General features: G+C 44.0%; 1 protein-coding gene across 1 annotated transcript in view; it reads left to right on the forward strand.

The window, feature by feature from the left end:
* Nucleotides 1-374: 374 nt before the first annotated feature.
* The window catches only part of ARHGEF11 (Rho guanine nucleotide exchange factor 11), a gene marked incomplete at both ends in the record, with an annotated part of 57121 nt that continues 29596 nt past the window's right edge, over nucleotides 375-27899 (forward strand). The window contains 13 exons of the mRNA XM_084242400.1: nucleotides 375-391; nucleotides 5059-5091; nucleotides 6246-6260; nucleotides 6576-6664; nucleotides 7577-7675; nucleotides 11373-11422; nucleotides 12209-12266; nucleotides 13296-13468; nucleotides 14215-14286; nucleotides 19579-19698; nucleotides 21417-21462; nucleotides 21979-22055; nucleotides 23091-23228. Of these exons, the coding sequence (XP_084098526.1) occupies nucleotides 375-391; nucleotides 5059-5091; nucleotides 6246-6260; nucleotides 6576-6664; nucleotides 7577-7675; nucleotides 11373-11422; nucleotides 12209-12266; nucleotides 13296-13468; nucleotides 14215-14286; nucleotides 19579-19698; nucleotides 21417-21462; nucleotides 21979-22055; nucleotides 23091-23228 (987 nt within the window). The remainder of the gene's footprint in view (nucleotides 392-5058; nucleotides 5092-6245; nucleotides 6261-6575; nucleotides 6665-7576; nucleotides 7676-11372; nucleotides 11423-12208; nucleotides 12267-13295; nucleotides 13469-14214; nucleotides 14287-19578; nucleotides 19699-21416; nucleotides 21463-21978; nucleotides 22056-23090; nucleotides 23229-27899) is intronic.

Raw genomic sequence — 27899 nt, forward strand, 5'->3', positions numbered from 1 at the left:
AAAAAAAAGAGGGCCTCCCCGGTGGCGCAGCGGTTGAGTGCTGGGTTGTGAAGCTGCCCACAGCCTCTGCTATGCTGGTTCGATCCCCGGCTGCTTCCCCAGCCACCGGAGGAGGGTCCCACATGGTGCACAGACCTCTCCTGCCGCCCACTGCTCTCCTCAGCAGTGTACCTCGGTCCCTCTGCCTGCTCTGCTCCCCCCTCTGGCTCTGGTGAATTCTCTCACCTGCGCTTCTGACTGTACCCAGTGCTTGTATAAATAAATAAACAAATAAATCTTAAAAAAAAAAAGAAGATTAAATAAGTCTCAAAAAACACACCTTAAATTAAATACAAACAGTAAAAGAAACCCAGAATGCATTTCAAATTAATAACATGAAGAAGAAGCAAAGGTAAATTTCATACTCAACACTGACTGACTGCCTTTGGTAGGATATAATCTAAGGACAAAAAGACAGTCAAGGAGACCTTGAATTTTTACTTAGTAAGTTTATTGTTGCCAGTGCTGTTGGTGTAGCAACTTGAGCAACTTACATGTGTGTTATAAAGGAAAGGAAATGAGGAAACAGTTTGCTATTATTGGGAACAGAGTTCTCACTATGGGAAAATGAAAGATAAAATACGGAATTGGTGAAGATTAAGAGGAACCCTATAGTGATGGAGCCAAACTGGAGGTTTCACTATGAACTCACAATTTCTTAATAAATATTCCCTAGCTGTCTCCATTGACAGGGTCAAGAAACAGTGACAGCTCAGTAGCAATGAATGCCTGTCACCCAGCTCTTATTTCTAAATACATTTCCTTCTGGAATGAGCCAGTGCTCCTTCCAGAAGTGTTTGACTCCAGGTCTTGGCTAGGGAAAGAACAGGTGAGTCTGGAGTTACTTTCTGGGCCAGAAAACATGGGTGCACTCAAAATGACATAGGAGTAGTTTGTAGAGGCTTCCACCAACCAAATTGGGACAATTTTAATATTGTTTTTAAAAGGTAATGATAATATCTTGGGGGCGGGGGCAGAAATTCATGAGTTCATAGCATGGCTCTAGAAAAGGGAGGAAAATACTTTCTCTACAGAATGCTGATAGATGTGGAGGGAATGATAGAATTAGTTAGCATATAGTTATTTTGCAGCCTCTGGCACAGTAATTGGTACAAGCAAGGTTCCTCAGTGGATGGGCTGAGAGGATGTTGGAGAACAGGTTATTCATGCAGTCTCATAATACGCTACCACAGAACTCTCAGTTGAAATGGGAAAATATACCTTTACCATTGAAGTCTGAGGAGCATCAACCTTACCTGAGTAATCAAGCCTTAGCGTCACCAGAAATGGTCAAGCTCTATGATATCACTTACATAATACAGGGTCAGTGGTTTTGAGTCTAAGCAAAGCTTAGTTTTCTTACCTTTTGACTTACCAGTTTGACTTAGCACTTGACTTGCCAGTTTCCATATCAGTATATGTGGAGGATTAGTGAGAAGCTGGGCCAGCACATCTGTCTCACTGGTGCCATTTAGAGAGCCATAAATTTGAGGGGAAATTCTCCATTTTCTGGGCCTTCTCCAAACCCATCAGTTTAGATTGAGTGGAATCTGGTCTCTGGTGCCAGATTTTAATGGGGGCATCATCAGGAAGAGGGGGTGCCCACTGTTAAATGAGGCCATATACCTTCTTCCCTGCTTTCCCTCTCCCTGGTCTCTCAGATTTTAATCTTCCCACAGTCATCCTTCCAACCTTTGCTTAGACTCAATCCCACTGACCCTGTCAGTTGTTCCTTCTACTACATCTGCCACCTCAGGCATTTCTTCTGCCTCCATTTCAGTGGTAGTTTTTCCTCCTTTAAGCTTTCAATTATTTAATTACTTATTCAATTCAACTACTCTAACTTACTCAATTACCTGCCCTAGCAAATCTCTTTTTTTAATTTATTTATTCAAGAACCAGGGTACAGGCCAGATGTGCAGAAGGGTGAGAGAATTCACCAGAGACAGAGCGGGGAACAGAAAAGGCATACTGATGAAATACACTGCTGAGGGGCGCAGCGGGCGCGACAGGAGAGGTCTGCTGCGCAATGTGGGACCCTCACCGGCTGGCCAGGATCGAAGCAGCGCTGCAGAGGCTGCAGGCAGCTTCGCAACCCAGCACTCAACCGCTGCGCCACTGGGGAGGCCCCCAAATCATTTTTTTTAAGGAACATTTGATGGTTGCTAAAATGATCCTTGTCGGGCTTCGCTGGTGGCGCAGCAGGTTGAGCAAAGCACTGTGAAGCTGTCCTCAGCCTCTGCAGTGTAGGTTTGATCCTGGGCAGCTGGGGAGCTACTCACATGGCTCAGCAGACCTCTCCTGTCTCGCCCGCTGCTCCCCTCAGCAGTGTATTTCAGTAGATCTGCCTGTTCCCTGCTCTGTCTCTGGTGAATCCTCTCACCCTCCCACATGTCTGACCTGTACCCCGGTTCTTATATGCATGAATAAATAAATCTTTTAAAAAAATAAAATGATCCTTGTCCATTTATTTTTGTTGTTGTTTAAAGATTTGTTTATTTATGCATACAAGAACTGGGGTGTAGGCCAGAGATGTGTGTGGGGGTGAGAGGATTCACTAGAGACACAGTGGAGAGTAGAACAGATGGATTGAATGAAATACACTGCTGAGGGGAGCAATGGAGAGGTCTGCTGCGCCATGTGGGTCAGCTCCCTGGCCTGGGATCGAACTCATGCTGCAGTGGCTGCCAATAGCTTCATTGTGCTGAGATACAACCCCTTGTGCCCCTGGGGAGGCCCCATCCTTGTTCATTTCTTATGGACCTTGGCTCCCACATGCCTTCAGTGATATGAAACAGCTCACCACCCACCTCACATACAAACTAAAGTAGGTGAAGAGTTGCCAGACCATTCCTTCCTTCTAGGCTTTAATATGGGTGCAGGAAGTCAGTTTGCTGCCCGGGTCAAGCAGAAGGAAGCAAGGAGGAGCCCTGATGTGTCCCAGAAGAATAGTAGGCTTTCTGAGGAGGAGGAAGAGTTCAAATCACCTTGGGGAGCCAAGGGTGGGGTGTGTATGCAGATAAGCAGCAGAGTTAAAGACCTTTAAAGGTCCATTCTTGAGAATCCCAGTCTGACTGGGGGCAGGGCAGAGCTGTTGCCACTCAGTGTTCATACTAGAGATCTGAAGCTTGCCTGTGATTGCCTTACTTGCTTTTGTGTCCCTACTGCATGGCATAGTGTCTGCAGCAGCACTGTCCCAAAAAGCTTTCTGTAGTGATGGAGATGGTCTATTTTGCTCTGTCCAGTGTGGTAGCCTCTGGATATAAGTAAAAAAAATTTTTACAAAATTTTTTTATTTATGCATACAAGAACTGGGGTGGGTATAGGCCAGAGGTGCGGGGAGTGAGAGGATTTACCAGAGGCAGAGTTGGGAGCAGAATAGGCGGAATGACTGAAATACACAGCTGAGGGGAGCAGCAGGCAAGAGGAATGGAGCTCAGGCCATAGAGATGATAGTGCTAAGACTTAGCTCCCTAGGCCACAAGGGAGGCCTTACTTATTTAAAATTTAAGGGGTTAAGACGCAGCACTCTGAAGCTTTCCGTAGCCACTGCAGCACAAGTTCAATGCCTGGCCACAGAGGTGACCCACATGGTGCAGCAGGCCTCTCCTGACTTGCCCGCTGCTCCCCTCAGCAGTGTATTTTAGTCAGTCTGCCTGTTCTGTTCCCCACTCTGTCTCTTGTGAATCCTCTCACCCTCCACACCTCTGGCCTGTACTCCAGTTCTTGTATGCATAAACAAATAAATCTTTAAAAAAAATAAAAGTTAAATAACTACCTGTAAGCTAGTAACTATTGTATTGGATAGTACAGATCCAGATTCTGGAACATTCATTAAATAATCAACTAAGCTGAATCATTGTCCTGGGTGAGGGGGTGGGGTGGGCAGAGAATGATATATAATAGGGTCATTTGAAGAGTCAGAAGGTGTAGGTATTAGGAGGAAAGGATGTCCTGAGCAAACTCCATATAGGCTCTATGAACTCTACCCCCACTCCATCAAGACACTGGGAACTATAAATCCCATGATTACCAAAGGGAAGGTTGCGAGGACCTGAAGGTGGAGTTAAGCAGCCATGTTCTCTGTTTGAGTATTTAACTGGCCATGTGGCCAAGGATTCACTCTCTAGGCCTGATGGCATGTGGTTTTTCACCAGCTCATTCGGTCATTGGGATTCCAGGTCAGCGGAATGGGTAGGACACATTTACGAACTTATCTCCCTCTTTTTCTCCCTGAGTTATTCCTTTCCCCTTCCCTTGTAAATAAACCTTTTATTAACCTTTTGTGTGTGTGTGTGCAGTTTAGCATTAATAAGTCCCCTTTAAGTGCACGGGTGAGGACCCACAGTCAGGCAACCCGTTTTATATCAGGGTTGCTCTGTGACATAGGTAGCTCCTAGAAGCTTCCCTTGCCTGACTTAAAGTTATGGTCATGGGGAGTAGAGCAGGAAGAGCATTGAGGAAAAAGGAACAGTGCGTGCAGACAGGAGCCAGAAAGCATAGCAAGTAAAAGAACAGTAAAGAGGGACCAAGGGATCAAGAACAGGAAGGAGGACGAACTATCAGCAGACACAGGGATGTAGACCTGCAGGGCTGCCCTGCTGCAAGGACCTTCTACCACCCCACAGCCCTGTGAACTAGCAGCTCCCTGGTGCTTTCCTGGGGTGCATACTGGGAATGTGGAAGGTGCTACCCAGCCTCAGGCAGCCCCTCCTAGGTGCTAATGACCTAGCAGAAAGAGCAGCTACCTGAGGGTAGGGAAGCTCTAAAAGGTTTTAAGCAGCCAAATGTCATGGGTCAATTTGCATTTTAGTGAGATTGCTGTTGCCCTGTGGCAGCATTTTGCCTCCAGGCCCTTCTTAACTTGATTATTGTTTTCTTTTGAATGTACCATCTCCAGTGTCTTGTCTGGTTTATGTCTTGTTTTGTTTTTCTTTCTCTCTCTTCCTCCTGTCCTGCATCACTCTCTCCTGGGTCCCACGCTTTCTTCTTTGATGTCCTTCTCTCTCTGATCCAAAGATCAGCCAGTAAAAAGCAGTCTCACCTATCCAGGTAAGAGGAATGGCAGAGTGAGGGGGGAGAAGACTCCTCTTTTAAATTGAAAAGTTCTTTATTTGTATTGACACTTTTTGTTTGAATAATAGCTTCACAGGATTTAGAATTTAAAGGGCATAAAGAATATAAAGAAAAGATTCCAGCTCCATTCTCTGCCCCAGCAACCAGTTTCCTTCCTCAGAGGCAAGAAGTGGTATATTTCTTTTGTCCCCTCCCAGAGATATTTTAGGTATTTTTTGCACACATAAACACATCTATAAACAATGTCCTCTCTTTTACTTACTTTTTACTGTCTACAAAACCGTGCATCTTGCTTTTTTCATTTAACAACATTCCTTGGAGATCACTCCTTTTCATATGTAAAGAACCTCCTCATCCTGACATACAGCTGAATACTGGATCTTTCTATTTCTATGCTGTAATTTATTTAACCAGTCACCCCTTGTGAGCATTTAGATTCCTTCCAGGGGGTTGCCACTACAGAAGTGTTCCCGTGAACCACCTTTGCTGCGATATGTCATTTCTGTGATATGAGTAGGGAGATCCCTTTCAGTGGGGCAGCTGCTACAGATCAGGAACTGGCAGCTCCTAGACTTTTCTAAAAGATGAGCATGGCAATGATTAGAGTTCCTGTTCCTGCAGGGGTCCCATTAGAGAGAAGATAGCCATAAATCTGGTTTGGTGATCTGTGGTACCTTGGGTTTTAGGGTCTGAAATAGTTCTTCAGCAAGCTGGTTGCAAGAAGGGGCTGAATGAGGGCTGGAAAATCACCCTCAAACAGACCAGTGCTGTTCTGTGACACCCACAAGATAAATGCATTTTCAGAGGCTCAGCCATTATCCTCCTTTCTAGAAAAATGTATGTGTTGCCAGTTACCTAACAGGTTAGTACCAGATGCCCAGTTACTCTCCTGGAGACACTGTTTTGGAGAGGGACAAGGAGATGAAGCTACAATGGGGGAGATTGTCACTGCTACAGCCACTGCAGTCCTTGCTGTGTTCATGCAGGTCACTGCGCTTTGACCCACCTCGCCCGTGCCCTCCAGTCTCCCCTTCCTTCACAAATCATTGCCTAAAACTAACTTGTTATTTGTTTTTTTCCTGTCTTTTTCTTACATTCATTTTCTTTGCTGCTCCATTCTGTTCCATCAGCCCCATTGCCGCCTGGTAAGACCCAACAAGCATGGGCATTTGTGCGCATTCTGTCTTCTTGTCTGTCTGCTGACTCTGGGAAGGGTTTTTTCCTCCATGCCTTGCTGGCATTAAAGAGATCATGCTTGCCCTGCCATCCTAGGGTTCCAGATAGATAATGTTGCCAGTGGTGTAGACATGGCTGATTTCCCACCACATTGAGCAGGATACAGAGAGTTGGTCTCATTACCCAAGACTTAGGGCCTCTTTTCACAGAGCTTCCTTCCACCACAGGGTTGGTCCCTCCCTGCCCAATTAATTTGTTATACTTTTTTTCTTACTCCTCTCCAGGTTAAGTAGCCTGTCTTTGGGAGATTCGGCGCCTGAACGCAAGTCTCCTTCCCACCACCGCCAGCCCTCTGACACCTCTGAGACAGCAGGTAACCTTGGGCATTAACGCATGGACAAAGAGGCATGCAGATAGATATGTTTACCCGGATGAAAAAGAATTTAGCCTTTCATTCAGTGTATAATGTGTACGCGTTTTATGAAAATTGCCTCTTCGATCCTTAGAGCAACTGTAGAAAGTAGACTTACTATCTTTATTTTACAGATAGGGAAGCTGAGGCACAGAAGGTTTAAAAACCTGCCCAAGTACACAAGCCTTAGGGGACAAAATCAGAATCTGGAACCAGTTGGGTTTTAGCTGTAGAACTCATGCTTTATCCCTCACAGGAAGCGTCCTGCAGGCATGATATCTGTACACACCCACAGGGTAGCAACAGCTAGAAGCTGTAGCCTTTCTTTTTTGTTTTTTACATTCTGTGTAAAGCAACTTCTGTCATCATCTCTTCCTTGATTTGGCAAGGGGCAAGCCATGAGTTACCCCACATGAATTATCCAGCTCTACAAAAAGAGTCAGCCAACATTGGTTGTCCCACCTGCTACTCTCGTTGGACTTAATTTGACAGAAAACTTCCAGCCTCATGGGGGCTCAATCTGGGGTTGTGTCCCTATAATTAGTCTTTGGAAGAGTGGCCCTAACATGGCCCTGTCCCTTCTCTGGCCAGTCTTACCCAGAAAACCTAAAGCAGCAGACATGTACAAGAGAGACAGACACACCTCAGTGCCTTTGGAAGTGGTAATTTCTTAAATGACATACAAAGTAAGTTGCAGGTTTTTATCCATCACTGTGGGAGGCATGTCACTGCAATGGTGTGTTGGGCAGAATAAGTCTGGAAGACCTTTCTGGAAGAAGAAATGCACTGGGCTCCCCTGGGTTGGTCTTGGCCTTTATGCACTACCTATCCAGTGACAGTACCTACCTGCTCCCTTCTCTCACCTCTCATCAGGTCTTGTTCAACGCTGTGTCATCATCCAGAAGGACCAACATGGCTTCGGCTTTACAGTCAGTGGGGACCGCATCATCCTGGTGCAGTCTGTGCGGCCTGGTGAGTGTCACATGCCTCATGCCTCTGGACAGAGCAGCCATGTGTATGACAGTGCCCCATGACCTCTCTGGGGGCCAAGGGCAGGGTGAAGGGCAGGAATGTATTGCTCTGGAACTTGTTCCCCAGGAGCATTTGGGAAGGCCCCACAATGCTAAGCCAGTAGGGAGCACTTTGAGGGCTCACACTTCACACTTGCCTTCCCTGTTGGGAAGTGGAAAATCAGCAGAATAGCCCTCATGTCATCCAGCAAATGCCTGAGTGTCCTCCAGAGGAACCCCTCCTATTGCTTTAGAAGAGGCTGTGTAGGAATGAGGGCTCCGCTGACTTAATCTTACCTTCACGATAATTACCTTCCCAGTGCACAGGTGGTCACTGTCCTGCAGCAGTTCACAATTGGAGATAGGCACACTGGTCCAGATGGTGCCCTGCATTTGCAGATACAGTTTACATTAAGTAATAAATTACCAAAAGATAAATGATGGGTGTTGGTACATGAGAGGCGATATGTCTGCAAATCTGTGTTTGGGTAGTTTGTGGTTTGAGACATAGTCATTTCCCTTCTGATCAGTTTGGGAATCTTCTTTAGGAGAAAAGGGATTTCAGGAGTAGTTCGAAAGATAGAAATGAAAGTCATTTTGGCAGGATAGAAACTTGGTGGGAAGGTAGTAAAGAACTTGAGGGCATGGGGAGTAAAAGAATCAGGTGAACGGTTGTGTATGAGAGCACATTGACTATTTCAAAGCACTGTCATATGCAGGTGGTGGGATCCTTAAGTGCCTTTGCTAGAGAAGGAAGGTGAGGTGGGGCAGAGCAGGACGCAGGTATCTCTGAGAGTAGCAGGCACCAATCTAGCAAGTGGAATTGGGCCTGGTAATGTGGACCATCATAGTGGTGGCCAGAAGAACAGTGCAAGGAGAAGGCTGGGAACAGGCCAGCCTTGCGCACTGAGCGCAGTGCAGAATGGGAAGGAGGATTTACTTGAAGTAGTCTTGGAGAAAGTTTTGAGCTTTGTTTATGGGAAAGTTGAGAAGAGAATTTCTTTTTTTTTTTTTTTCCTTCCTACTGTGCATATCGCCACAGAGACTCCACATATTTTAGGTTTAATTTCATTTTGAGGTCTTTTTTCTTCTTTTTTTCAGGATTTATTTATTTTTATACAAGAACTAAGGTATAGGCCAGAGGTGCAGGGGGTGAGAGGATTCACCAGAGACAGAGCAGGGAACAGAACAGGCAGGCAGACCAAAATACACTGCTGAGGGGAACAGCAGCAGGCGAGATAGGAGAGGTCTGCCTCCACCATGTGGGTTTCTCTCTGGCCGACCGGGAATCGAACCGGCACTGCAGAGGCTGTGGACAGCTTCACAGCGCTGCAGTCAACCCGCTGCTCCACGGGGAGACCCCGAGAAGAGATAACCAAGATGAGGTGTGTGGCTCATACAAGAATACCATTATAACAGCTTCTGTTTGAGAGTTACTTTATTTGTTGGAGGTTTGTTGTTCATATGCTAGGGTAGCGCTCTGAGAAGATACTTTTATTCCTTGCTTCCTTTAATCTCTCAAAGTTCCTGGATTGGCATGAAACAGCTAGTGGGCCTGCCAGTAACTTGCGCTTGGCCTCATCGTCTGTTGGTTACAGAGAGTGTTGGCACCCCAGTGCTCCTGCACTGCTCCTCTTCTGAAACTGCTAGTGTGGGAAATGTGTATATGTGTTTGTACTTGGGGGAGGAGAGAAGATAGGACTTCGTTTGGGTTGGAACTGAAATCAGAAGTGTAACAAAGCAGTTGTAATTGTCTGTTCCAGATGTTGGGGTTCTCTAGTCACTGTTTTTGTCGGGTAGCCTCTGCTCTACATCCTAAGCCCTAGGATAATTGAAGTCCCCATTCCTGGACCCAACCCCCGGAGGACTGAGTCAGTATCTGGCTAGGGGACCAAGATAGATGCTTTTTAACAAACTCCTTCAGTGATTTTCATGCTAATTAAATTCTGAGAACTTACGCTCCCATTTCATTGCTCAGAAGAATAATTTTCTTTTTTTTAAGATTAATTAATTAATTTATTTATTTATACAAGCACTGGGTACAGTCAGAAGCACGGGAGGGTTGAGAGAATGCACCAGAGCCAGAATGGGGAGCAGAACAGGCAGACTGACGAAGAAATACACTGCTGATGGGGAGCAGCAGGCACAGCAGGAGAGGTCTGACGCGCCATGTGGGACCCTCACCGGCAGCCGGGGATCGAACCGGCGCTGCAGAGGCTGCAGGCAGCTTCGTAGCCCAGCGCTCAACCGCTGCACCACCAGGGGAGACCCGAATTTAATTTTCTTTTTCACCACTTAGTTACTAGGAGTCAGCATGTATGTTTCATATATTCCAGCGAGACAGGTCTCTATCTCCGCCTATAGTTTTTTTTTTTCTTTCACTTTTTTTTTTTTTAAAGATTTATTTATTTATGCAAGCACAGGGGTACGGGAGCATGAGAGAATTCACCAGAGACAGACCAGGGAGCAGAACAGGCAGAAGGACCAAAGTACACTGCTGAGGGGAGCAGCAGGCGCAACAGGATAGGTCTGCTTCGCCATGTGGGAATCTCCCTAGCCGGGTATCGAACCAGCGCTGCAGAGGCTGCGGACAGCTTCACAGTGCTGTTTCACAGTGCTGCCCTTAACCCGCTGCACCACTGGGGAGGCCCTCCGCCTTTAGTTTCTAGATGATAGGGTTCCGAGCATTTGCAAGTACTCCTCCCTTAATAACACACTTTAGATGAGGGTTGTCTTGAGTCTCCCAGTATTGGAAAGTCAAATAGTCATCACTGTCGTTTCTCTTTTTAGACTAGAAAATTCTAGATGTGCTTTGTGGGTGTTTTGTTGTGATCAGATTAATGTAACATGCAGATTTAATGATCCTTTTCAGGCAAATATTCTAAAAGCTTAATTGTTATGCTTCTCATTTACTTGTTTCAGCTTTAATGTTTCTCATGCTCCCTGGGTGTCAGTTGAACTAGGCCTCTTAAGTCATTTAAAACTACACAGTGGTCAAAGCCACTGCAGCCCCCAGAGTGGGAGTGAATGGGAGATGCTGTGCACATTCTAAGCAACTCTCGTCAGTCACAACCAGAAGCTCCTATTCTGGTCCCTTTTAAGGGGAGAAACTGTAAATAGATTTAAGAAGTCTTTTAGCAGATACAAGGCAGTTATCATTGTCATCTTTAATGATATAAATCCCCAGAATATCTTCATGAACTTCTCAGGGCTTTATGAACCCTGATTTGAAAACTCTTAGTTGCATCATTTTCTTCATATTCCTCTTAATAATTATTACTTGCTTTAACAATTTATTACAGTATACTTAGTCTTCCTACTGCATTATAAGAGATAATTTATTTGACCTTGGAACACATCCAGATACTTTCAAGTGAAGCAGAAACACACTTTTCCAGGAGCTGGGCCCTGCCTCTCTTGACCTGGCCTAGCAGTCAGAAACCTGGCATCTGAGCCGGGTAGAGAAAAGAGCAAGAGATGTAGTCTTACATAGTCCACTCTAACTCAAAAATAATTGTGCCACTGGAGCAGAATAGGATGTACACCCAGCACTTGAGAAAAAATTGTGGAGGGAAGCTGGCCTGCCAGGGACTTTGGTGCAGACTCAGTGACTCCTGCGAAGGTTGTTGGGCTCTGCTCACCAGGCCTTCTCCCTGCAGGAGGTGCAGCCATGAAAGCTGGTGTGAAAGAGGGCGACCGGATCATCAAGGTGAGTGAGCTCCCCTAACCCACAGAGCAGGGTGTGCAGGGCCACTTATGGCCTTGGCTGTCCCATGCTCCATTTTAGATCAGCTGTCAGTCAGCCACTGTATTAGGGGCTGCTACCATGAGAGTGAGCACAAAATGTCATGTGACACAGAGAGTGGCAACTGAGATAGCTGGGCTCCATATTCTAGACCCTTTCTGACTCTAAAGTAGCCAAAAAGTTTCTAGAGCAGGTTTTATTAATCCCATTTCACAAATGACATAAACAAGATTCAGTGGGGGAGTGGATGTGACTGGTGAAGGGCCCAAAACCATCAGATTCTCAGCTTAATGTTCTGTCTTCTGTTCATACCAGCCTCGGGTCCTCCCAGGTCTAGATTGCTGTGATCTGTCTGTCCTGTCCTTTCAGCGCTTCTTTCTACAATATGGAGTCCCAGAAACATTAGAAATCCTAGATGAGGAGGCTCCTTAGTCCTCTAGTGAGGAGGAAACAACAGGTCGGTCAACATGTATATAAGGCTAATGGTTGAAAGGTAGATACCAAAAATAAATGAGGCATGCACAAATGAAACTGCAGATCTCATCCCTAAAACTTTAGGCCTGATGGGGAGAAGAACACGTGGCAGGTAAGAATAGGCATGAATTCATAATGTAGACTTAAGTAAAGAAGTGACCAGAGGTGGCTCAAGAGCATTGGAAGTGGCTTCCTAAAGGGGGTGGCATTTTGAACTTGCAGACGAATGCCCTGGATTTCCATCACCATTACTCAGTACAATTTGTCCCCTAACAGGTGAACGGCACCATGGTGACCAACAGTTCACACCTGGAGGTGGTGAAGCTTATCAAATGTGAGTTGAAGAGAGCTGACAAGAAGGAAAGTAGGGGCCTCCCTGGTGGCCTAGGGGTTAAGTCTCAGCATTATCACCTCACTCAGCAGACGTCTCCTGTCTCGCCCACTGCTCCCCTCAACAGTGTATTTCAGTCAATCTGCCTGTTCTGCTCCCCACTCTGTCTCTGGTGAATCCTCTCACCACTCACACCTCTGGCCTACACCCCAGTTCTTCTGCACAAAAATTAATTAATTTTTTTAAAAGGGAATTAGGGGAGCAGATGGGCTGGGAGGGAGTGGGGAGACACAAAGGCCTGTTGGCCTAGGTGGCTTCCTTTATAGCTGTTAGAGGCAGCTGAAGAAGTCATGGCTATCATGCTGATAGGACAGACCTGTGTAGGCTGCCTCAGCGCCCTCTTGTCATTCCAGGTGGAGACTCTCTCAGTCTCTCATCTCATCTTTATTTTTACATCCATCTTTTAAGACCACATCCTACTGCCATTTAGACCATATCCTGCTAAGACCAGGTCTTACCCAAATACCATTTGCTCCCCTCTCCCATTCATGAACATTCTTATTTGTTTTCTGGGAAGGGGGTAGAAATGGGGGCAAAAACATTCTGCTTGCAGAAAGACAATTGAATCTGCCAGGTAATTAAATAGAAGAACAAATGCTGAGGAAAGAATTAAAGGGTGTGTGACGTTTGGAGAAGGTGAAAGTCTAGACAGTGTGCTAGCTGGGGCTTTACATGAACTACTTAATTTAGAAGAGAAAACAAGGGCTTTGTGGGGCAGCCCTTCAGGAGTGTTCCCACATGTTCATGGGTGGGGTTTTGGTTACAGTCTCTGGATGAGGAAAGAGAAGGGAGGGATGTTTAAATTGATGCAGGGTAAGAGAACAAAAATTAGAGAATGGGTGGAACATTAAAAGGGAGGAGAACTTTATCTACAGAATTATAAACGTAATGAGAGGAGAAGGGACAGGAATCCCCTCTTGTAGCTGGAATGTCACTGTCCAGAACAAACCCACTCCTTCTGTATAACTCCAGCTGGTGCCTATGTTGCATTGACGCTCCTGGGCTCTTCACCCTCGTCCATCGGTGTCTCCGGGCTTCAGCAGGACCCAGCAGGAGCTGCCCGAATCACCCCTGCGATCCCACCACCACCACCTCCTCCACCACTGCCACCACCACAGCATATCACAGGACCCAAACCTCTGCAGGTAATGGTCCCGTGGGTACCTCGCCTCAGTCTTCTATCCTTTTTAGGGGCTCCCCATTGGGCAAGAAAGCAGGTTACATTAAACAGTGTGCAGGTAAGCAGAGACAGGCCACAGAAGTAGATGAAGACCATCAAAAGAGTTAAACAAAACAAGGATACAAGAAAGGGGTTGTTCCCTGCTTCAGTGTCCTTCTCCACGTAAATGCATGTGCACTTTTATCCAACAGCAATAGGCTTGTGTTTCCTAAATGTGGGGTCTCTGAAGAGGCCCCTCCCCATCAGGGAAACAGTGCACACCTGCAGGCAATGACAGCGCCAGTCACTGTCACAAGGGTAGAGTAAGTCACGCGGGGAAACAGCTGCTTGGAGGAACAACATGTGGCGCCCGGTGTGCAGATTCTGGAGGGACAGAAACAAGCAAGAAGAGAAGGAGGACTAGGTAGGCCTGTGGGAGGACAGGAAGCAGATAGGAAGAGGGGACAGGATCCTCCAGTTGGAAAGAAAACTAAACCAACATGTCCAAAGAGACTTCAGGGAACCAATTTGATACCATAGGTGATTACAGCCAAGGCTTCTAGGAAGTTCAGGAGTAAGAACAAAAGAAGGTACTTGGTATTATACAAGACATGCTTATGACCCATACTTATGACTCTTAGCTTTCCTTGCCCAGGAATGGGCGGGTAGAAGAGAATTCAGCCATTAAGCTGGTCCCCACCTCATACTACTATCTTAATTTTCTATTCTTAGGATCCAGAAGTTCAAAAACATGCCACCCAGATCCTTAGGAATATGCTGAGGCAGGAGGAACAGGAGTTACAGGTACGTCACTGCTGAGGGTAGGTGTGCCATGGCCTTACTGAAATAGTTCTTCATCACAGCAATCTACAAGGGGCACAACTTAACTTACAGGCCACATGCTGTCACAGTAAAACTTTGCAAAATGAAATTTCAGGGCAGCCAAAGAACTGCCAGAGTTCACTAGAATTTGTTAAAGCAGAATTTGATCAATAGGCTAAATAGGGCAGTAGAGTTCACAAAAGATAGATTAGGATAGTGACTTCGTAGACAGAATACAAACAAGTAATGAGACAGGTGGAATGAAATGAAGGAACATTAGAACTGAGAAAAATTAGAGTCCGCTGGAATTGATCTTGAAGGTTTCCAAGGAAAGGTAAGAAAGGAGGGTGGGGAAGGTAGGTGAGTGCTGGGCTAGGCTGACACAAGTGGGGCAGTGTTGGTGGAGGATGAAGAAATGACGGGCATTCCCAAGCCTGGGAATGATGGGCAAAGGGAACAGTAAGGTTAATTTGACTGGAGTGATGTCACCAGATTCCTATAATAACTGTGGTTTATAGAGAGTTCCTCAATTCAGCAAATATCTCTATTTAAAGCATAGTTTCCTGTGGTCTGCAGAGATGAAAATGATTAGCCAGTTCTTACTCTCAACATGTTTAAAATCTAGTAGAGAAAATTCAAATTACAGTAGAGAAAGTAGAAGAACAGAGAGCTTGCAATGAGAGAATAATAGACAGCAGTTAGTGATGGGAAAAGGTAAGAGAAACAGAGAGGATAGTGTTTCAGCTGGGCCTTGAAGATCCAGGGTCTCATAAACAAAAGAAGTGGTGGAGAGAATGCTAGCGATTGGACAGCCATAGGTCAAAGATACAGAGTTATGAAAATACACTCATTTATTTAACAAACTTTGAGTTTCTGCAGCATGCTGGGTACTGTACTGTGTATATATGTTGCAGGAGAGGGAGGGGTCTGCTCGAGATAAAAACTGGAATGCTTGCAAAGATAAATGAGAGGTGAATCTTTGCTTGAAGGAGTTTGAAATCCAGTAGGATTTTTCAGTAGGATTATCAGTGGATGATTGAAGATATAGTTACATTAGAATGTAATAGGCACTGATACTGAGGTATTGGCAATTGTCATAGAATAATCAAGGTACTGTGGTACTGGTGTAAGGATAGATCTATAGATCAGTAAAATAGAACTCAGAGTTTCAGAATTAACCCATATATCTGCGATCTGTTATTTATTTATTTTTAAAGATTATTTATTTATTTATTTATTTATTTATTTATTTATACAAGCATTGGGTACAGTCAGAAGCGCAGGAGGGTGAGAGAATTCACCATAGCCAGAGCGGGGAGAAGAGCAGGCAGAAGGACCAAAGCACGCTGCTGTTGGGAGCAGCAGGCGGCAGGAGAGGTCTGCATACCATGTGGGACCCTCCTCCGGTGTCCGGGGAGCAGCCGGGGATTGAACCGGCGCCGCAGAGGCTGCGGGCAGCTTCGCAACTCAGCGCTCAACCACTGAGCCACAGGGGAGGGCCTGCGATCAGTTAATTTTTGACAAAGTTACCAAGACAACTCAATGGAGAAAGAATTGTCTTTTCAACAATTTGATGCTGGGACTACTGGATATCCACATGCAAAAAAATGAATTTGGACCCTTACCTCACAAAGTAAACCAAATTTAACTCAAAATGGATCAAAGTCTTAAATGTGGAAGCTAAAACTATTCTTTTAAAACTACAAACCTCTTAGAAGAAAGCATGGATGTAACGTGCCCTTGGAATAGGCAGTGTTTCTTAGATAAGACACCAAAACAACCAAAAGATAAATTGGACTTCATCAAAATTAAAAACTTTTATATGTCAAAGGGCACTGTTAAAAAGAAAAAAAGACAACCAGTTTACTGAATGGGAAGAAATACTTGCAACTCATATCTGATGAAGCCTTAGAATATATAAAGGATATATAGAATATATAAAGGATCTTAACATTCAATAAGACAAAGACAAATAACTCATTTTAAAAATTGGCAAAGGATTTGAGTTAGTCCCATAAAGAAGACATACAGATGGGAAAAGGTGCTCAATGCCCTTAGTCGGTAGGGAGATCGTATAAAACTATAGTGAGATACCACCTATATCCATTAGGATGGCTAGAGTCAAAATAACAGAAAATAAATGCGGGTGAAATGTAGAGATTGGAGAAATGCTTCTTTATATTTTGTTTACATATATGCTATCCTAATCTATTTCCATTGTTAATGGTGAAAATGTAAAATAGAATAGCCACTGTGAAAATCAGTTTAAATGGTTCTTCAAAATAGTTAACATAAACACAGAAGTAAGATTCGTTAATTCCACTCCTAAGTATATACCTAAGAGAATTGAAAACACATGTTCACACAAAAACCTGCGGCTGAATTTTAGTAACAGCATTATTCATAATAGCTAGAAAGAGGAAATAGCGCAAGTGTCAATCACCTGATGAATAAACTAATGTAGTATGTCCAAGCAATGGAATATTAAAGGAATGAAGTACTGATCCATTCTGTAACTTGAAAGAACGTTAAAAACATTGCACTAAATGAAAAAAGCCAACAGCCACATGATGTATGATTCTGTTTACATGGAGGTCCAAAATAGGTAAATCCATAGGGACACAAAATAAATTAGTGGTTGCCAGGGGATGGAAGGAAGAAAAAATTGGGAGTAAATCCTTTCTTATTGGCATGATGGAAATGTTCTGGAATTAGATAGTGGGGATTGTTGTACAATTCTGTGAATATGCTAAAAACCACTGAATTGTATACTTTAAAGTAATGAAGCTTATGTTATGTGAATTATTGTCAGAAATAATTTTTTAAATATGAAAAACAATAGTGGGGGAATGGGAAATTTTTTAGAAATATTTTTGGTGCCATAGAAGCCCAAAAGGAGGGATAACTAATTATGAATGATTAAAGGATTCTTGAGGTGACGCTTAAATTGAGTTTTGCCTGTCTTACTCTGAAAAGTTCTTTTGCCTTGAATAGTGTGATAAGCTTGGAGTTGATTCTGAAAACATGGAAGTGGGTCAAAGGATTTTGAGTAGGGGTGTGATGATTATCTTCAAATCAGGACTTTATAGAGAAGTGTGTTGAATAGATTGACAAGTAAAGAAACCATTTAGGAGGCTATTGCAATAAGGTAAGAAATGGTAACAGACTGAACAAGAACAGTAGGAGTAGAACCAGAACAACAGCCCTGGGAGACACTTCACAGGTCACACCAGGAGAACTTATCAACTTGAAGGGGGAGGTAAGGGAGGAGAAAGAATAAAAGCTGGCCCCAAGTTTAGGAGCCTCAATGGCTGGTGATGTGATTGATGGAGTGAGAGGCAGATGGAGCAGGGTTTACAGAAAGACTTGCAGGTTAGCCTTGGAAATACTGAGTATACAGTAGTCATGAGACATTCAGATAAAAAGACCAACAACCAGCTTTATGGAGACAACAGGGCTCAACCTCAGGAGAAGAGGAAGTCGAAATAAATGGGGGCATCCACAGTGCAGAGGATGGTAGTTGAGACTGGAAACTAGTCATCACCCAGGGCATTGTGCAGGGGGAAGGAGCGAGCCAAGTGGGATCTGGGAACTTAGGTACACCAACCTCTGTTGTCACATCACTTCCTGTTAAATATTTGTAGTTTGTCCTTCTCCCCTATTGGACTAAGTTCCTTAAAACCAGGGCTCATGCCTCTTATCTCTACCTTTGTATCTTCCTCCTCAGCTGGCACGGTGCCTGGCATAGACCCTCTCTCTGTCAATGTTCACAGAGTTGTGGACGTGCTTAGATTGAAGAGAAGAGGCAGGGAGAGAGCCACAGTTGGGGAGGGGTTTGAGGAGACCCTGGGGAGCAAAGAGATGGGAAGTCAAAAGAGGGCATCCTGAGGAGGACTTTGAAGAGGCCTGAAGAGATGAACACTCAGCAGCAGGGGCCAGGGGTTTGGCTGAGGGAGCGGCTATTTGAAGTAATGGGAGGAACTACGTTGTGTACGCCAAGGAGTGACCATAAGACAAAGATGTCTGGACTCCTGTTTTGAAAGGAAGGAGAAAAGAATGGGACAGTGGCTTGTAGAATAATCAAAGTTGATGGGAAGGGTTTTGTTGTGGTGGTTTTGTTTTAAGACAGGAAACTTGAAGGTTTTTGTAGGGTGAGGAGAAGGCGCCATTAGAAAGAGGAAACTTTCAGAGTCTATGAACAGTGCCCCGGGCAGTTGGAGGCTTTAGCCCTGTACAGGATTTAGACAGTTTCTCTTCTGAAGCAGGGAGAGAGAATGGCTGTGATTCCCTCTGTAAAGAGGGAAAGTTCTTACTTGGTGATATCATCTGCCAGGCAAAGTAAAGGGATGGTGGAGGGTGGAGGGGCTTGGGTTTGATAGGTTTGGAAGATATGAAATGATAAGTATGAGGAGTTGGTAACAAAAGGTTGTCAAGTAGCACTGTGGTGGGATGGGGGTTGGGGGGTGGCAGTGAGGGGGTCAGAGGAGTTTACAAAATATATGTAGCAATGTCTTTATTTAACTAGCCAGCTCTATGGAACATTTTTTTGTAGTAAAACAGTAATAGCTGCCATTTATACGGTCATGTAATTATGCCCCAGACAGCCTGCTATCACTTCTCGTACATAATCTCATTCAGGTCTTACAGCCATCCCAGGAAGCAGGTACTGTCATCTCCATCTTATCGATGAGGACCTATGAAAGCTTGCCCAGGTCTACACAGCTAGTAAGTGGAGATACCAGAACTCAAAGGGAGATCTCCTGAACTGCAAAGCCCAAGCCCTAAATGTGTGTGCTGTGCTCTGCTGCACGTCAGTGTGGCCCCCCCCCACCGGAGGTGGGAGGAGGAGGTGCTGGCCCTGGTCAGGCTCTTCCTCTCATCCCGGGTGGTTGTCACATGTGTAAGTTTTCTCTTTGGTGCTTTTTTTGTGCTGATCTGGATGGTCACTTAAATATCTGACACTTGAGTAGAAGTCAGGGAAGACCTTGTTTAGGATGTGGGACTTAAGCCAGCTCTTGAAGAGTGGGTCAGACTAGGACAGACCTTCGTGTGCATCTTCCTCCAGTTGCCTCATGTGTTCTGCTTCTCCCTATTTACACCTTTCTCTGCTGCTAAACGATGGTGAAATGACATGGATCCAACTAGAAGGCAGAGCTCTCTTCTCTCTCCTCCTTGTTTTGGGGTAACTGCTGTTCTCCCCACTGGTAAAGTTGTCTGCTCTTTACTAACCAGCCCTTCTGCCTTCTTCCTCCCCTGCGCCTTCCACACCCCCAGCGTATCTGTGAGGTGTATAACCGGAAACCCGCTAGCGAGCTGGAAGAACAGATGGAAGGTGCCCGACGGCGAGTCTCCCAATTACAGCTGAAGATCCAGCAGGAGACTGGTGGCTTAGTGGTGAGTGATAGCAGGTGCAGCTCCAGAAAGGGCACTCAGGTGACTGGGGGAGAACTAGGGAAGAAACCAGGACAAGACTCCAGAAGGCAGGCAGGACCTGGGGCTGAGCTAGTAAGTTTGTATTTTACAAAAAACAAAGTCAGCAAGTCTTTACTCAGCACCAGAGGGACTATAAAAAGAAAAGTCCTAATTCCTGCCCTCCAGAAGCTTACAGTTGTAGTGGAAAGAACTAAATTAGACTATCAGCTTTAGTCCTCTGCCTCTCTGTCCCCTCCTGAGTAGTTTCCTCATAGCTGATGTACATTCCTGCACAGCTTTTACTCAGCCTTCATCTCGTAGCTTATTCTACCACTTCTCCCTCAGGCATTGTGTCTTTTTTTTTTTTTTTTTAGAGATTTAGTTGGCTTTATTAAATAGTTCCTGAATTGCATCCCACCCCACCTAGATACTGCCTTGGTCCTTTTTAGGGTCAGTAGTAATTAAAGGGTTCCTGACAAGGGAGAGGCACCCACAGCAGCAGCTAACCACACTTTGTGGGAAGTCACAGAGAAGAGACAATTACTTGTCTCCTTGTCTGTTCTAGTCAGGGACTTTGCTGTTTGTGTCTGCCTTATCTTCATCAGGCCTTAATTCTTTGGGTAAATAAGAAGTAGCTACAGAAACTTAAAGGTCTCCAAGAATAATATTTGCCAAAATCAATAGAAATCAACTAAGGATTATCTACTTTCTTTTTTAGAATATCCAAATGTCCTGGGATATTCTAATCAGAGGCTAATCAGAGTTAAGCTATTTTACTTTCTGAAGGACTCTTCAGGGTCATGTGGGTGACAGGAACCCCGGTTGTGGACTTGGACCATCTGGAGTCATCCCAGCCCTGGTGCTCACCAGCATTAAGACTCCTGGGCAAGTCACTTGATCCCTGGGAGCCTGGGAGGCATCATTTCTAAAACGGAGCTCACAGCACTTCTGTCCCACGGGTGACTGAGGGAGTGAAAGCACACCTCCACAGGCCAGGCACGGTGCTGCACAGCCCCGCTGCACAGCCACGGGGTCTGCGTCTTCATCGTCTGCAAGGTGTGAGTCTTGGACTCAGGGTCTGAGCATCAATTCTGGCTTAAAGTTTCCTGGCTGTGTAGCTTGGGCAAGTTACCTAAGATCTCTGGACTTGTGTCCTCGTGTGTGACATAGGAGTACTATACCTGCCTCAGAGTTGTTGAAAGAGTCAACGAGTATAGAAAAGAGTGCTTCATAAACAGTGAGGCTCTGGCAACATGGCTCCTGCCACATTGGCTGGGTGTCAGCCCTAGACCAGCACCTTCAGTCCACCTCAGAGGTCTTTAGATGTGACCTTTTATGTCTTCCCTCAGCCACTTGTTGGAGCTTTTCTACTTTCTGATAGGAGGTCCTTTTTGTGTGTAGCCCAATTAAGGCAACAGATACTCTGCATCCAGAGTGATAAATCAAGTGAGGTTTTTGAATTTTATTAAAGGTAGAAATCTTTTTCTACCATTAGGGAACACTGTCTTCATCTGTATGGCTGTACAGATGCATCAAGAGCTCTTCCAGTTGGGCATTTTTAAGGCAGTGAAGCAGAAGAGGCTGTTAATTGTAAGCAGATACTATCTGCTGAGACTGAAGCAAAGGGTTGACTGAAGGAAGGAAACAGTAGGGGAGAGATTCCCAGGACTTGCCCACCTACCACATCTTTCTTTTTGTAGGACGTGCTTCCACTCTGTGGTGACACCAGCCAGAGAGCATCAGAAGGTGAGCCTCCCATGTCCCTTCCTGGCAAATCTCTAGTCCAGGGTTCTTACCAATTGTGCCCTCCCTACGAACAGAAGATGCATAGTACCTGCCCTCTGGGAAGTGGACTCATGAGAGAAAGCCCTGCCACTACCCAGGGAAACTGGCTACGGCTTACTCTGTAGAAATGAGTTGCCCTGAATAGCCAAGTAGGGGGATGTTGGATGATGTCGAGGGACAGCCTGCCTACAGCACCAGCTCTCAGGAGCGCAACCACATGGAGAGAAATTGGAGAGGCTGAGATGAGCTGAGGGGAAAGCCTCATGATGAGGTAGACCTGTAGCGTTATATCAGGAGGTGACATGATCTGGGCACAGCTAGAGGTTGGTGTAGTGCATTGGACTAGGGGGTCATGACAAGAGAGAGCTGAAGGGAAACTGGGAGACAAAGGAAGGGAGATACTACAGGTACCCAGAATCAAGGTTCCTCTTTGCCCCAGGTCTTAGCTCCTTACCATGTAAGCTATTTCCTTCTCAGGCCAACTCTCCCTGGATTCACAAGAGGGGGACAGCGGCTTGGACTCTGGGACAGAACGCTTCCCTTCCCTCAGCGAGGTGAGTGCTAACAAGCATGAGCCTCTCTTTAACTCCACATCTAGGGGCCTGGTTGCAGTTCTAAGGATTTAGTCACTGTGCTCTGGGTTTCAAAATGGTTCAGATGTTTCTTTCGTGTGGGATCATCAAATCTGGTTTCTGTGGTATCATAGTCAATTCTGTTATATAAAGAGCAGAGTGGAGAGAGAGGTCATGTCATGAACTCCAGCAAGTCTTGAGCAAAAAGGAACAGCGTCACAACCCATCTGAAAGGCATGTCTGCAGTGAGCATCATCTTAGAGTAATGCAGCAAACCCAGCTCAGTCAGAAGTGGTGGCCTCTTTCTTTGCAGATCTTTTTGTTCTTGAGCAACTCCTCTTTTCTGGAGTGGTCAAAAGAATTTCAGGTTTTGGCCTCAAAGGTTACCCTTCCACATGTAAGTTTGCATTTGTAAACTGCAAATATAAGTCTATGATACAAAAATAAGATTCCACGGAAGAAATAATGATATTAGCAAAATATTTACTTAGCCAGGTTGATTAAGATGAGTTAATTAGTTGAAAACCTGTTTAAAATCTAATCTTAAATAATAGTTGAAAAATATATGTTTGTGGGAAGATGATGACTGGGAAGGACATCCCATCTATGGGAACGACACCACGAAGTGGGTGGAGGGGTTTGGTAAATAATCTACAGTTGACATTATCCTGAGGGCTTGCCATCTGGAGGCAGCATTCAACTTGGTAATGTGGACTTTGGGTTAAGACGGCCTGGGTGAAATCCAAGGACTACATTGCTAGCTGTTCTACCTTCGACTGGTCTTATAATCTCTCCAAATTGTAGTTTCATTGTATGAAAGTGGAAGGAATAATGGTTCCTACCTCAGGGGGCTACTGTGAGAGTCAGTGCACTAATATGCAGTCAGGGCCTTATAATGCTTGGCACAGAGAAAGCCAGTTTATGTATTAGCTGCTGAGTGTGCTCACCACCAAACAAGCCTAGCCCTGAGAATCTTCTGAACGGGTTTTCTTCTCACAAACTCCTCTGTTGCTCTAGTCATTAATGAATCGGAACTCAGTACTGTCAGACCCCGGGCTAGACAGTCCACGGACTTCCCCAGTGATCATGGCCAGGGTTGCCCAGCACCACAGGCGGCAGGGCTCTGATGCACCCGTCCCACCCACCGGCAACCAGGTGAGTGAGCCAGAGCCACCTACAGTTTCCTTTCCCTTGTTTCAGAACTGAGTTACCACTATACAGCCTTGAATAATCTTAGATGTTTTGAGATAGACATCTAGAGAACAAATAGTAAAGAAAAGGAAATAGATGTTTCAGAATTACTTCAGAACACTAATTTTCAATTTTCTCTTCCTTTAGCAGAATCCTTTCCTTAAACAAAATCTTATTATTCACATCCCAATAGAGAAAGCAGATAAATACTCAGCTTCCCTGAGAACTTTCCTGGTTAGCCTCCCCAGCCCCAGAGCCCTAAGGCTCTGCAGAATCTCATTTGAAAGCCATTTGCTGGCAAGGGTACAACTAGGTCCAGGGGAGATCTAACGAAGACTGGTTTTGGGTTTGTTTTTTTTTTTGAAGATTTATTTATTTATGATTACAAGAACTCAGGTACAGGCCCAAGGTGTGGGAGGTGAGACAATTCACCAGAGACAGAGCAGGGAACAGAATAGGCAGATAGACCCAAGTAAACTGCTGAGAGGAGCAGCGGGCGAATCAGGAGGGGTCTGCTGCGCCAGATGGGTAGCTCCCTGGCCAGGGATCGAACTCACACTGCAGAGACTGTGGATAGCTTCACAGCGATGTGCTCAACCCCTTGCGCCACCAGGGCACCCCACAAGAGCTCAACCTCTTGCACCACCAGGGAGCCCTACAAGAAGACTGGTTTTGGCAGAAAGATTGCAAAGAATCTGGCCTGACAATGGAGTGAGCTGACTTGAGAACCAGGGAATTGCCTGTCAGTGTTTAGGTAGAAACTGGGCCCCTACCTGCCAGAGATATTGGGAAGAATCTTCCACTTTTGTGAAACAGTGTTTCTTAAAATGCATCTACTACCTCAGTAATGATTTTTTTTCCATATCTTTAAACCAGTTATATAGATAAATGTTACTTAATAATTTTATTTAAGCTAACTCAGTTTTTAAAACTTAGATTTATTTTAAAGGAAGTCTGTCATTACCTTAAATTAAAACCAGCATCACACACTGTCTGGTGCTCTGGTTTTACCCATAGGATAGGATTTTGTTACTTTTAGATCCTGGAAAAGAAAATGGATCTAACAAGTCTTAAAATGCCTGGTGTACCAGCTGCTGTGCTAGATCTTTAGGAAAAAAATATCATTTAATTCTCACAATGAGGAAAGGAAGGAAGTAGACAATAGAATCTTCATTTCGGCAGTGAGAAAACTAAGGCTGAGAAAGCTTAAGGGAGTGTTGTTCAAGGACACCATTGTGGGTGACAGTGTCAGACTAGACCCTAATTTCCCTGAACCCCCAAGCAGGCTACTCTTTGCCTCATGCCCACCCACCCCCTCCATCTCACACCGGGCGCTTCAGCACCAAGTTCAGGTACATCTAATATTCTTTTTTTTTTTTTTTTTAATTTTATTTTATTTATTTATTTATTTATTTTTTTAATAATGAATTTTATTGTTATATTCCCCATACAATTGCAGCCCCCCCATTCTGACCCCAATCCCTCCCCTCCCGCCCCCGCCCCCCTAAAAGTGTCTCTGGTTCATAGTTTTTTGTTGATTTTGATTTTCACTTTCTTATAGTTATTCATTTTCCTGGTCCCTTATTTAAGTTTTCTAGATTCCTGCTATGAGTGAGACCATCCGGTATTTTTCTTTTTCTTTTTGGCTTATTTCGCTGAGCATGATCCCTTCCAGCGCCATCCATGTTGCTGCAAATTGCATGTGTTTATCTTTTTTGAATGCTGAGTAATATTCCATGGTATATATGGACCACATCTTCTTGATCCAGTCATCTATTTTTGGGCATTTGGGTTGTTTCCAAAGCTTAGCTATTGTAAACAGTGCTGCTATAAACATAGGGGTGCAGGTGTTCTTTGGAATTGATGTTTCTGTGTCCTTTGGGTAAATACCTAGGAGTGGAATTGCTGGATCATATGGAAGCTCTATGTTTAGTAGGTCCAGAAATCTCCACACAGCTTTCCACAGTGGTTGGACCAGTTTGCACTCCCACCAACAGTGTAGAAGAGTTCCTTTTTCTCCACACCCTCGCCAGCATTTGTTGTTGCAAGTTTTTTTAATATGTGCCATTCTCACTGGTGTAAGATGGTATCTCATGGTAGTTTTGATTTGCATTTCCCTGATGACAAGTGATGTTGAACATTTTTTCATATGCCTGTTGGCCATTTGCATTTCCTCTTCAGAGAAGTTTCTTTTTAGCTCTTCTGCCCATTTTTTGACTGGATTATTTTCTTTGTTGTTGTTGAGTCTCATCAGCTCTTTGCAGATTTTTGTGATCAGTCCTTTATCATTAGTGTTGGGTGCAAAAATGTTCTCCCAGTTGGTGGGGTTTCTCTTTGTTTTTGTTATTGTCTCTTTTGCTGTGCAGAAGCTCTTTAATTTGATGTAGTCCCAGCTATTTATCTTTGCCTTCACTATCATTGCTTTGGGTGATGTGTTTGTAAAGATGTCTTTGATGTGCAAATCACGTAGTGTTTCGCCTATATTTCCTTCTATATATTTTATGGTTTCAGGTCTTATGTCTAGTTCTTTAATCCATTTTGAGTTGATTTTTGTGTATGGTGTGAGGTAGCGGTCAAGCTTCATTCTTTTGCATGTAGCGACCCAGTTTTCCCAGCACCATTTATTGAACAAACTTTCTTTGCTCCAATGCATAGTCTTTGCTCCTTTGTCAAAGATTAGTTGACCATAAATCTGTGGGTTTATTTCTGGATTTTCTATTCGATTCCATTGGTCTGTATGTCTGTTCTTGTTCCAATACCATGCAGTTTTGATGATTATGGCTTTGTAGTATAGTTTGAAGTCTGGGAGTGTAATGCCTCCATTCCCTTCTTTTTTTTTCAGGAGAGCTTTGGCTATTCGGGGTTTTTTGTGATTCCATATGAATTTCATCAATAATTGTTCTATTTCTTTGAAGAATGACATTGAAATTTTGATTGGAATCGCATTGAATCTGTATATTGCTTTTGGAAGGATGGCCATTTTAATAATGTTTATTCTTCCAATCCACGAGCAGGGGATGTCTCTCCATTTCTTTGTGTCTTCTTCTATTTCTTTTAACAGTGTTTTATAGTTTTCTTTGTATAGGTCCTTTACCTCTTTTGTTAGATTTATTCCCAAATATTTGATTTTTTTTGTTTCAATAACAAAAGGCATGGTTTTTTTGATTTCTTCTTCTTCAGATTTATTGTTTGTGTATAGGAAGGCTACTGACTTTTGCGTGTTGATTTTGTATCCTGCCACTTTACTGAACTGATTGATGAGTTGAATTAGCTTTTCTGTGGAGTTTTTGGGGTTCTCTATGTATAATATCATATCGTCTGCAAATAGTGATAGTTTGACTTCTTCTTTTCCTATTTGGATTCCTTGGATGTCTTTCTCTTGTCTTATTGCCCTGGCTAGGACTTCCAGTATTATATTGAAAAGCAGTGGTGAGAGTGGACATCCTTGTCTTGTTCCAGATCTTAATGGAATTGCTTTCAGCTTTTCACCATTGAGAATGATACTGGCTGTTGCCTTGTCATAGATGGCCTTTATGATGTTGAGGTATGTTCCTTGTATCCCAAGAATTTCAAGGGCTTTTATCATGAATGGGTGTTGCACTTTGTCGAAAGCTTTCTCAGCATCTATTGATATTATCATATGGTTTTTATATTTCTTTTTGTTGATGTGTTGGATAATGTTGATTGATTTTCGGATGTTAAACCATCCTTGTGCCCCTGGAATGAATCCTACTTGGTCGTGGTGAATTATCTTATGGATACATTGTTGGATTCTGATGGCTAAAATTTTATTGAGGATTTTTGCATCAGTGTTCATTAGGGAGATTGGCCTGTAGTTTTCCTTTTTTGTGTTGTCCTTGTTCGGTTTTGGTATTAGTGTAATGTTGGCTTCATAGAACGTGTTTGGTATTGTCCCTTCCTTCTCAATTTTTTGGAAGAGTTTGTGAAGGATAGGCACTAATTCGTCTGAATGTTTGGTAGAATTCATTTGTAAATCCATCAGGTCCTGGGCTTTTGTTTTTGGGGAGGTTTTTGATTACCATTTCAATTTCGCTAATTGTAATTGGTCTATTTAGGTGTTCTATTTCTTCTTTATCTAGCTTTGGGTGATTGTAGAGTTGTAGGAATTTGTCCATCTCCTCTAGATTGTTAAACTTGTTTCCATATAACTGTTCATAGTAGTTACTGATTATTCTTTTGATTTCTGCTGTGTCCGTTGTGATTTCTCCTCTTTCATTGATGATCCTGTTTATTTGTGCTTTCTCCCTTTTTTCCTTTGTGAGCCTGGCTAGGGGTTTGTCTATTTTATTGATTTTTTTCAAAGAACCAGCTCTTGGTTTCATTGATCTTTTGGATTGTTTTTTTAGTTTCAATTTCATTTATTTCTGCTTTGGTTTTTATTATTTCTTTTCTTCTACTGGTTTTGGGGTTTTTTTGTTGTTCTTTTTCTAGATCTTTGAGCTTCGAGATTAGGTTGTTTCTTTGAGTTCTTTCTTGTTTCTTGATGTGAGCGTCTATTGCTATATATTTTCCTCTTATTACTGCTTTTGCTGCATCCCATATATTTAGGATATTGGTGTCCTCCTTGTCATTCAATTCAAAAAATTTTTTAATTTCCTCTTTGATCTCCTCATT

The sequence above is a fragment of the Talpa europaea genome (genome assembly GCF_964194135.1).
Source record: "Talpa europaea genome assembly, chromosome: 9".
NCBI lineage: Eukaryota > Metazoa > Chordata > Mammalia > Eulipotyphla > Talpidae > Talpa > Talpa europaea.